We start from the raw sequence: 11,719 nt of genomic DNA on the forward strand, positions 1-11,719 counted from the left end.
CAAAACCCCAAAGCAGTTTACAAAAACAAATTTATCACTAAAATGAATTAACAGTAATTTAAAACTCACATCAACTTTCTAAACAATTTTTTTAATAGCAGGTGCTGACATCACAAGCTGCTGTGTGGATTGCCACCAGCACCTCTTTCCCAAGGCCCACTTCATGTTCTATCTGAAGAGGACAAGGGTGATCATCATAGTTCCTTTTCTGACCATGCAGATCTTTTGGCTATCCAAAGCGCATCTTCCTAGTCTTTTCATTGGCAAGGTCATTAACACCTTGTTGTCAGACAGACTTCAGCTAACTACTCAGGACCACCTTGTGTAGGTTAACCATAGCTTAGCTTTCTCAATAACTTACTGGTTGTAGCTACCTAGAATTAAAAGGGTTGCAGAAGTACTCTGCTAGTCAATTTCAGAGCAAGGAAGAACAGCACAATTTCACAGAAGATTTTTTATTATCAATGCATAGAGATGTCATCTGCTGGGCAGGCCCCTAGAAGAGAAGACAAACTAAGATTAGAAACATTTCAATTGGTGGATATTTTTCTGAGAATTTCAAGTTAGCCTGACAGCACACATTTCAGTGTTTTCCTTGCCTTTATGTGCACACAAAAATCACTTTGAACCAAAAAGCCACTTATCTGGCTGCCTGTGGTGACTAAAAAACGTAAAAGATGTGTTTCCCATAAAGCCAACTCTGTATACTACAGTAATTACTCTAAGACACACTCAAGCAGTACATACCCTAAAGTGCAGTTCTAAACTCCATCTTAACCAACCACCCAAAAGATTTAAAATAGCACAAATAGAGCAACAAGGGGCATAATTTGTTCTCTGAATAAGAAGCTTGCAGTTTATGGCTTAACATGACAATATGAGTTCTGAATACAAAAGGAAGTAAGGTACATAACAAAGCTGCAATTCTACAGCTAGACAAACTGCATACCACACCCATATTTGCTTATATTTCCCCCTACAAACCCCACACATAAAGAACTTTAAAATGTCAGATGCTCCAGAAAAAATCAAGTTAAAGATTGTATAGCTTTATTGTATTTTTAATCCTGCACATTAGGGCAGTTTGGTCTAAATAGTTAAGTTTGTAGAATTTTGCCATAGTTGTATCACAATATACTACTTTATCCTGTGGGAGGCATCGTCACTGTATACTCACTTGCACATGTTCCTCCCCCATCTTCTGCTGATCGTTGCAATGTTGGGCTGAGATGCCATTGCATTTCCTAGCTAGGAGAGGGGCAAGGAAAGCCCTACTTGATTTACAAAGGCATTTCTGCCTCTGGCAGGGTGTCATCCCTAGAAAGTCTTAGTGTGCACAAAACAGGAAGGAACCTTAAGATGTCATAGCTATGGTATTGTGGCTGAGAGAGAAGTGCCTTTGCAAACTAAGACTGTAGTTTCACCACCTCTAATCCGTAAAGGTATAAGGAGCTCCTTTACGAAGCAATACAATTAACATGTGATGCTCAGTTTCCCACCTGGGAACTGACCATGGCAAGATCTGCTTAACTTTGTCAATGAATTCCCAAGACTCCCTGATTCCGCATGAAGAAAATATTCTGCAACCAGAAGCCTCTATCCCTTGTGCAAGGTGCATATGTGTACAAAAACAAACCAATGGTTCTTTTCTGCACACACCCTTGAAAAACTTAAGATGTGTGAAGGAAACCCTTGCTACAATACTGTAACATCACTTGAAATAAGTGTTCTCCAGCCCAGCATACCATTAATTCATCCTCCTTATGAGCCGGTTAATCTGGTCTTCCCTGTTTCCTGCATCACCACCTTCTACAAAGTGAATAGTTTTCTTCTTCATTCCACCCCGTGGAGAAGACAGCTTGAATGGCCAGAGAAAGTTGTTTGCTGCTTTGAAGTTTTTGCCAACAGTATAGATTTCATGGATCAAATCCTCCATGCAAATGATGCCGTGTTTTCCTAAAAGTAGAGTTAGAAAAGGTTCAGAGTACAAAGTGCCTTCCCATTTCATTGATTGTTGCAATCACCCTGTGGGTAGCTGAGAGAATGCAATTTGCGAAGTCACCCAAATGAGAACATCGCAACCAAGAAGGAACTGGGACATGGGACATAGCGCTATACACTGCGTATCCAACTTGATAGTGGCACTATGAAAAACTGGAATCTACTTGTATTTGTTTGACTTTAAGATAATGTCAGGTCCGCAAAGCGGTTGCTCACGAGTAAAGACAAAGTCTGTCTTGTCTTTAAACTATTTTATTATGCCAAAGCTATTTACAGTGCGGAGCTACTGAAAAATGTGACTGCCTAGTTGCTAGAAGAATCCGGAAGTGCCTGTCTGTGGCTGCGACCCAGCATAAGAACTTGGGCATCCTGAAATGCCGCCTTCCTGGTCTTTTGACACCTCTGCGCAATTCAGGCGATGGAAGCGGCATCTCCCCCTCAGAGTGGGTCTGCCAGACGGTGCTGGGTCTCTGAGCAACATGCTGGAGCCCGCGCTCCACCTGGCTACCCGAGGGTAACCCCTCCTCCTCAGGGGAGGTGCTGGAAGATGTATCGCTAGCTAGGGGTGGCTGGGGCTGCCTGTACTCACCCAGACTTTGCCTGGCAGCGGAGTGCGGCTCCCTGACAGTTAAAATGAAGTTACTTTTTCTATTTTGATGTTGACTTCTAACGCTAAACTACAATCTTAGGCAAGAGTTGGTATAGTGTAATGTTGTGGCTAGGTGTGAAAACCAGAATGTGTTAGGTTCAAATCTCAACTCACAAACTAGACAGCCTTCAGCAACCCACTGCCTCAGTACTCCATCTTGCAAAAATGGCATACTACTTGCATACCCTTAAAGAAAAGTTCTAACTGAGAACATCAGTGAAATACTTTCTATGTACGGTAAATGCAAAATGCTATGCTCAAGTTGGCCAGCAGGATTGCAAAGAATACTTGTCTCAGACAATAAAAGAATGCAATAAGCTTACAGATGTAGTGATACACTAAAATCTAGTACAAGTTGTCATAAATTTACTTACCCAGGCATCTTTTGATGAGAGAGTTATCTGTCAAAGCAATGCGCTGCTTGTTGATCTTCCCATAACCACGCTTGTAGATCAACTCATGCACAGATTTCAAGTTGGGGTAACTGGAAGAAAAGATAAGAAATGACAACAGCACTGATAACCTTGTAACATAATGAAAATAAGCTGCTTGAATTTTTAAGTTAAAAATATAAAAATTTGTATACCAAATGCATGAGTTCACTGGCAATATTGTGTCCTCAACACCTTGCTGTTTGTCCATTTAGTGGACATCTGTATTTACCACAGCTAACTAATTTCTAAAATTAAGTAGCTGTATCCAGACAAGCTTTGGGGTTTGAATGCTGGGAACAAAACAGCTCTCTCACAAGGAATGAAAATTAGCCTGGACAACTTCTGGCACACAGTGGAAGAATGCACTGAACAAGGCAGAAAGGAGGGTGTTGGGGGGGGGTTCATTTTTAGCCTAAGCAGGAAGGAAAACTGCTTGGAACATATTTATGACAGAGATGGTGGGGGAGAAATAATGGCTTATATTATGCATTTGTTTATTAACTAAATTTCTACCCTCCTATTGCAATCACAATACAAAGGACAATGTACAATATTCTCATAATTGGAAAGCGTACATTAAAGATCTGACACAAACATAAGTCAGAAAAATACAAGCATGAAGTAGAGAAAAAGCATCCAACACAAGTCTACTATAACCACATTAAGATAACTTAACCCAGCAGGCCAAAAGCTTGCCAGATCAAAAATGTTTTCAATAAATGACATAAGGTGGGGATTTTGGGGGGGGGGGGAATATTGAGGCAGGGATTTCTGCATTCTTGACAGAAGGGATAGATGATGTCCCAACCAACTATGCTTCTACTATCATTTGAATGCAGAAGAGCCTGTGCAAATCTTAAAGACAGGCTTATATGGGAGGAGAGCTACTACAGGTACCCTGGAGGCAAATCTTTTGACACAGAATTTGTTGCTGGGAACTACTACCACTTCCAGGACCATAGGAATTATTCACTATTTTAATACAACACTTTCCCAAATAGGAGTAATACTTTTAACTGTATAATCAAACTGCCACACTGGAAGTTTTCATCAGCAAGAGAAAGTATCATTTACCAATCTATACTCTAGTCCATAGCCCTTTCAATAACATAGGCCAGAAAGAGCCAACACCTGTATTATCATGAACTACTGTACTTCTCCAAACATTAGTCCAGAGCTAAAACTCTCTAGCCCCTTATGTATTATAAAGATGAAGTTATTATGGAAGTACTTGTCTGATGGTGTGAAGTAATCAACTTGGAAAAGATAACCAAGGTAGTTCCTCAAAAGAAAAATCCTTTCACAGGACTACTGGCAACAAACTTTGCAATTCCAGACATTACATGGTAGCTAAAGTTCCAGCCCAAAAAGGCTTACAGTCTAAAATGTGATAAGAGGGGAAAGAGGCATGAAAGAGAACTTTAGTAAACAGAAGAAGGTACAGTGGACCCTCTGGATACGAATTTAATTCGTTTTGGGAGTCCATGCACACCCCGAAAAATCCAGAGGTGCCACGTCTGCGCATGTGTGAGTGACGAAACCCGGAAAAATACTTCCAGGTTTGCCGCTTTCACAACCCAAAGTTTACATTACTCAAAGTCTACTGTACATTTATTTCTGTTACACATTATGTATGGTATACAAAATAGTAACATGAAATGCACATGAAAACTTGTTGCATCATTCCACACAAGTGAAACTGCAAACAAATACCGTATTTTTCACTCCATAGGGCGCACCTCGTTTTTAGAGGAGGAAACAAGAAAAAAATATTTTTCTGGTTTTCCTCTTCTAAAAGCCGTTTTTTTGAGGATCAGCTAAAAGTTTTGCAGATTCTTTTGCAAAGGGAAAAGCCCTGGTTTTTTTAGGATCAGCTAAAAGTTTTGCAGCTTTTTTTTGCAAAGGGGGAAAAGCAAAGAGGAAAAGCTCTGTTTTTATGGGGTTCAACTCACATTTCTGCAGCTTCTAAAGGAAAGGGAGCCTTTTCTAGTTTCCAGACAGATAAATCTAATCAGCCAGCACATGTAGCTGGGGAAATAAACAACCTCCCTCTGCAGCACATTCAACAAAGGAGGGTGGGGCTGAAAGGGAGCAGGGGACTCTTATCTCTTTCCCGATCTTTTGCTATCAGCTGCTGAGTGGGGTCCTTTCAACACCCCCTTTTCTCTTTGTAAAATAAAAAGCACGATCCTCTTGTGGCCCCTGGGCAATTCAGCTCCAGGGACCACCATTCGGTCCATAAGACGCACAGATATTTCCCCTTACTTTTTAGGAGGAAAAAAGTGTGTCTTATGGAGCGAAAAATACAGTACCTCTTGTGGGACATTAGCTGGTCATACATGGGTTACACTATGGATCAGTGTATTCTTAAAAATGCTGCCAACCTCATTATGCTTCAACCTTCTAAATATGTATGACGCAATGTTCAGTCTGCTATTGCACCAGAGTAGAACTTTCTGCTCTGCAGCAGGAGGTAGAGACCACTTCGTCCAACGCAGACAAGCAGAAGACAACATATATAGGAACAATATATACCACTAAATTTAAGATTCAACTTACCCCCATGCAATGTAAGGTTCAACAATCCTCAGCATGTTAATGGATGCTTTGTTGAGTTTCACAAATGTGCCATTGAAAATTTGACGCAGGCGAAGAAGCTGCAGTACCTTGCGAACCTTGGGACTAACGCCATTAATTCTAAAAGTGTAGTAAAACATGTTTCTTTTCATTACATTCTCCAAACAGATTTAACTACCAGCTACTTCCAATGAAAGCAGCTTTCATCATATTAGTAAAACATGTAACACTCTAGATAGCTGAACATACATTATAATTAACATACCAACGACATTTATTTTTGCTGGATAGCATTAAAGATAATTTTGCCCCTCAAACAAACAGTCCACTAAAGGATTAAAAAAAATCCTACCTAAACACAGTCCTTGCCCACTTCAAAATAAGGAGCATTTAGAAAAAGTGGCAACCGTTATGCAATCCAAGACAAGCAAGAGACCTTCATTGTGGTAGTAACCTATACAAGTGATTCCCTCCACCCCAGCATTTCCATGGAGCAAACTGTAGCACCTTTCATTTTTCAGGCGAAGACATGTTTATTCTTCTTACACTTCATTTTTTAGGTCAAGACGTGTTTATTCTTCACACTCTTCCATCTGTTTTATCGCTACCCCTTGGCTGTGCTACCATTGTTGGTAGCAAACTAAACCCAAATGAGGTATTTGGGAGGGGGGGGGCAGAACACTGGCAGCTTTTGAGCACCGGGATCTAAATATGCTAAATACTATTATTTTAAATGCTAGTTTGGGTGCTATTAATTAACTATTTTATTTTGTTACTTTATTAGTAATCACTGATTCTTAGCCAGTCTGAAGGTTTTCAGGGAGAAATCAAAATAAATTAAGTGACTAAATTACACCTAGACCATAAGCAGAACAGAGCACTCGTACATTTTTAACTCAAAATGAAGTCCAAGTGTGTTCAGTGGAGCTTTCCTCAATATACTGAAACTTGTGGGATATTACTTAAAAATGCAAAGCAAAAAGTTATGCTCTTTCACTTTGAAATCAATTAGGCCTTAACACTGATATAAGGCTGAAAGTCTTGCTCTGCATTAGGCCCAACGTGTATAATTTGAATGTTAAGTAAAATTATATTTATATTTAATCATTCATGCATAAATTTATATACCGCCCTTCATCCAAAGATTTCAGGGTGGTTCACAAGATAAAAATACAGGATAAAACCACAAATATTTGGAACAAAATCAAAACCACCTCCCCCTCCGACACACGCATTTAAAATATTTTTATTTTATTTATTCTGAAACCTGGACTTCATGGAACTTCCCACCAGCTGGTCAATCCTTTAGGCACACAGCTTTAGAACTGTTTTTAACTAAGGGTAACCTGAATAGAGGGGCTTCTACACAAGGTATTTTTGAATTAGTCTCATAAAGGACAGTGCTGCTGCAAAGGCTTAGGTCATAAAGAGGATTGCCCCTCAAACAGCCACAACCCCCAGCACCCTTAACAAACTACAGTTCACAGGGTTTGGGGGGGGAAAGTCATGTTCCTTACATATTCAGTGTGGGTGTGAGACCAACTACTGTTAATTTATGGGTTCGCACAACACATTTGTTCATCTTACCCTCTGATCCTGATCACAAATGCCAGTTTGGGTTCAGCAGGTACATAGTAATTGCCAGCTTTGCGAGCCATGCGGGCCATGCGAATTTCACGCCGGTACATCTGCCTGTACTCTTTGTGATATAACTCAGCCCTTTTATAGATTAATTTTCGTTCAGCTTTTCGCAACTGAAAACAGAACAGAATTTTATTACATTTCATAAGTAAATACTGTATATACAAATTTATTACATCTTTATTTCTGTTTTCCCCAAGTGGTCTCTTATCCAGGCAATGACAAGCTCCAGACCCGCATAGCTTCAGCAGTTATCTGCATCAGGTACCCTTATCAGGCAACCCAGAGCATCATTTCACGACACAGCAATTCAGTTCCACTAACAAAACAGGGGTTAAACCAACCCCTTTCCAGCGCAGAGAGCGTTTGCGCAACACACCTACACACTACAATCGACACAGTTTGGAAAGCTCTGATGTAACCTCACTGAAAGTGAGTGGCCTAGTGAGCTTCATAACTGAGTAGGGATTTGAACCTGGGTCTTTCTAAGTCCTAGTCCGATACTCTAACTACAATTCCACACTGGCCCTTACCTTTATTAACCTGTAATAGCGCAAAGGTGGGTGGAGTACTATAATTATCAAATAGTTTGTTTTTTGTGTGATCAGTCTAAGCTGGAAATGCTGGGTATGCACGTGCATAGTTTTGATGGTGCTTGCTTTGAATGAATGCTTATTTGCTTTTCTTGTCTTGCTTTTTTAAAGAAGGGGGAAGCAAGGTCCCAGCCTTGGTAGAGCCAAGGCTGGGGGAGGTGAGTTTTGTAACTGAATGGTTAAGGCAAGGAACCCCTTCAATGAGATGCAAGAAGAGAATGGATAAAGGGCATTTGGTTAAGAGCTTTATAATCTCTATAATGAAAAGGTCACTAATAACTATCGCACTACTATATGTGAAATACCATGTTGAGCATGTTAGGGAAAGGTGGTTCTGGTGCCAGCTACAGCTGCTCATGGGAAAGAAGACATAAGCCAGAATGAGGACAATATTGTTTCTAGATAAACACTAAGCAGTGGTGAATATTAAAAAACTAGGTATTTGATCCATATATTACAAGCCTTTTGCAGGCAGATCAATCTGCCTACTAATTTTATAGAGTCACAAAACGTTAACAGGCCAACTACCTAAGTTGTCACACACAAAAATCCAATTTTGCAGCTTAATGGTATCCCCTCTTAACATACCACATGGAACATTGTTACAGTATCAAGGCAAAACAAGCCACTTCCATCAAATTGCATCTAGCACAACTCCATTAATAAAAGCTGCATGTATTCCTGCATATACTAGGAATGTGCTCCACTAAACACAATGGGGCTTATTTCTGAGTAACATGCATATGGATAAGACTGTTAAGTTATATTCACCTTCTTTTGCGCCAACAGCTTTTTCAGACGTTTGGCCTTCATTTCAGCAAAAGCCTTCCTTTTCTTCAAAAGGCTCTCAGGAACCGAAGGCAACTTCTTCTTCACTCTACATTAGAAAGCAAAAGACATATACATCTGAATAAGTATGTTTCTTCTCATACATACTGCACACAAAAAGAAACATAATAAGCCATACAATATATTTTTAGACTTGTTAGTAGGAAACTATTTCAGCTATACAACACTCTGCATATTAACCAAATTACTTTATTCAAACTTTTCTCCCCAGAGACAGGTTATTGCTTTTCTGAATTTCCAGATATCGAGCAGTTTTTATTTCCTGAGATATAGCTATGTGAAACTCATTGTTACCACTGTTGTACCTATAAACATGTTTAACAAACCAGTGACCTGCAAAGCTGGAGTGGTTTTTTGGAGATTTATAAATTATCATAAAAGATCTCAAATTACAATACAGTACTGGTACTTTAAAAGCGAAACTACTTGCACCCCACTACAGGAAAAACAGTTTCTACAAAATTAATTCCAACGTAATCTCAGCGCCATGGGTTCGAGCCCCATGTTGGGCAGTAAGATTCCTGCCTTGCAGGGGGGTTGGACTAGATGACCCTCGGGATCCCTTCCAATAAAACAATCGTATGTATGGTTACCGCGACTAACGATCGCAACAGCGGGTCAAAGCCTTTTTTTCGGGGAAACTATTTAAGAAAAAGCGCTCGCAAATCCCCAAGTAACCAATGCTTCCCAATTTTCTGGCCTACCTCAACAAACGGAGCTGGGCGCGTGTGCCGGAAGGCTACAGCTAGGCCTAACCGCGCCACGCAAACTACTGGACCAGCACGGCCTGCATGAAGCGAGGCGACCAAGTGAGTTTGGAAGCTGCCAAAGCGAACGCGGCCTTCCCGCTCGCCTCCAGCTCCGCTCATTCCCCAGAAATGAACCCCTCGCAACGCGCCCCTCTGCAACAGGGAGGGACGCTTCCCAGCCGCATCCCTGTGAATGAACACCTCTGTCTCCCGAGAAAACACTGGCTAATAAAGCTCAGCAAAAGTCTCTTCAGAATACGGAGCCCTCAGAGGCGAAAGCCGAGAAACAAAACCCAGGAAATGCTCTCTTAATATTGCGGATGGCAACGGATTGCACCGAGGAAGAAAAAACTACTCACTCTTCGCCCGCCATGGTCGCCGCCGGAAAAGAAAGAACTGGCGCATGCGCGGTGAACTTGAAGAGTCTTTCCGCCGCCTAGTGGAAGGGACCATTAAGCGCAAAGCCCCAGCTTTAGGTGTCTTAAGCGTTGCCTGTGCCGAAAAAGGAAGAGTGCCTACGTAAGAGCCGGAGCTGTAGCACGTGCGTAACTTTCATTAACTCCTTGGTGCGGTGAATACCCAGGTGTTTTAGGGAATGAGAAAATAAGGCAAGACACACACACCAAATAAAGGTTGATAGTTAGAACAACCTCTTTTTCCAAGCAGTGATTTTTGACGGGTGTTTCATTCAGGTCTGGTGTTATGAACCAGCTTTTGGATATTGTTGGTAGACATACACGTAGTGGCGTCTTGAATTCTCAGATTCTGGGCGATTAAAAATAGTACGTTTTATATATTTCTCTTGAAGTATATAAAGGGCATGTAGCCATGTACACTTTGCACAGCCATGCGCATGGTTATTCTGTAGTTACTCCCAGTGAGTTCAGTGAGGTGCATAGAATTTCAGCCTTGACATTAGAACACTCTACTTTCCCTGTTGCCCTGCGACCGCAAAACCCAAGGAAAGTATGCCCTGGATTCCCGGACCAACGCAGCAGGTCCACTGAGAGGCTGCCCCTCTGCCTACCAGGAAGAACCTCATGGCAATGGGAGACCAATCTGGTCCTATCAATTCCCAATCCCAAAAAAGGAAGGTTGACAGCTCTGTCCATTGGCCAATGAAGGAGCCCCTGCGCCAGTGTTTGCTTTCCTTCTCCTTCCCGATCCTTTTTCCAGTTTGGATCATGTGTCTTCGATTGTAGAACATTATAGGTGTTTTTAAGCGCTGATATGAATAAATAAATAAATAATATCGCTTCTTGGGTGAAAGGTGTACAGGACGTAAATTAAGATGGGCACTCCTAAAAGCCCCTTTGAACACTTCTGACTAAACGTTAATGAAACGCGGAGCAAATTTAAAACTGAGCGATGACAGGTTAAAACTACATCTCCCAGCATACATTGTCAAGCGAGGCATGGCAAAATAAAAATTATTACTACAGTGCATCATGGGTTCTGTAGTCTTTGCCAGCTGTGCCTTAAGTCTAGACCTGCCGCTATGCATTCTGGTGAATGTAGGCAACTTATATTAACTTCTTTTTCTCCCAAGGAATAGCTAAGCCTTAGTGGCCAGTGTGGCACAAAAATATAGTTTCCTGTACGAAGCCCACTGTTTCCCAACGCTTAGGCCTCTACCCAGGTACCTGGGAGTAAGAACGCATAGGATTACTGTCACGCCGCAAGTCAGCGTGCTGCATCAGACTGCAGCCCCATCCTATGCTGTTAGGTTCACCTAAATCCATTCAAATCAACGGGTTCAGTTAGGCTTGCCCAGCTTAGCGTTACAGCTCTGTCTCCGGGGGTAACGGACTGTGGGCGAAGCCGCTCACACGAAGGTGAGCTGACAAAAGCTTAAACTGAAACCCTGTGGTCGGTTGCCTAGGTGAAAGCACCAAAGAACTATGGGACTAAGGGACTTACTTCTGAGTAGGAAAAAAAATTTCGCACAGTATATGTGTGTGTGTATAAAAAGTGTGCACATGAGCGCGACTCTCGGCAGCCTGTGCTTCCTAGAGGTCGTGGCACTCATGAACATTATTGTTTAGAAAAACAGAAAAGGTGCAGCAGAGGCGCAGATCGCACAGGCTGGGCGGGCCTAGCAGCGCGGGGAACAGTGCGCGCTACCGCCGCGCTTGACTGCGCCGTCGTGGCCGGACTGGGCTCTCCGTTTAATAAAGGAGGGCGGCGCTGCTGGGCGGAAACGTGACGGGAATAGACGGGGGAAGG

General features: G+C 41.8%; 1 protein-coding gene across 1 annotated transcript; it reads right to left on the minus strand.

Annotated features, from left to right (window-relative positions):
* Positions 1–437: 437 nt before the first annotated feature.
* Positions 438–9,971, minus strand: RPL7 (ribosomal protein L7). Its single transcript, XM_033155425.1, has 7 exons — positions 9,853–9,971; positions 8,667–8,772; positions 7,249–7,415; positions 5,644–5,781; positions 3,025–3,134; positions 1,746–1,956; positions 438–496 (listed from the first exon to the last, which is right to left on the minus strand). Exons 1-6 carry the CDS (start codon positions 9,864–9,866, stop codon positions 1,748–1,750), a joined length of 744 nt encoding a protein of 247 aa, XP_033011316.1. The 5' UTR covers positions 9,867–9,971; the 3' UTR covers positions 438–496; positions 1,746–1,747.
* Between the last annotated feature and the right edge of the window lie 1,748 nt (positions 9,972–11,719).

This window comes from Lacerta agilis, chromosome 7 (assembly GCF_009819535.1).
Source record: "Lacerta agilis isolate rLacAgi1 chromosome 7, rLacAgi1.pri, whole genome shotgun sequence".
Lineage (NCBI taxonomy): Eukaryota > Metazoa > Chordata > Lepidosauria > Squamata > Lacertidae > Lacerta > Lacerta agilis.

Coding starts and splice junctions, on each gene's coding strand:
- RPL7 (XM_033155425.1), bottom strand. Junction 7,416..8,666: donor AGCTGTTGGCGCAAAAGAAG/GTGAATATAACT, acceptor TTCTGTTTTCAG/TTGCGAAAAGCTGAACGAAA. Junction 3,135..5,643: donor GAACCTTACATTGCATGGGG/GTAAGTTGAATC, acceptor CTTTTCTTCCAG/TTACCCCAACTTGAAATCTG.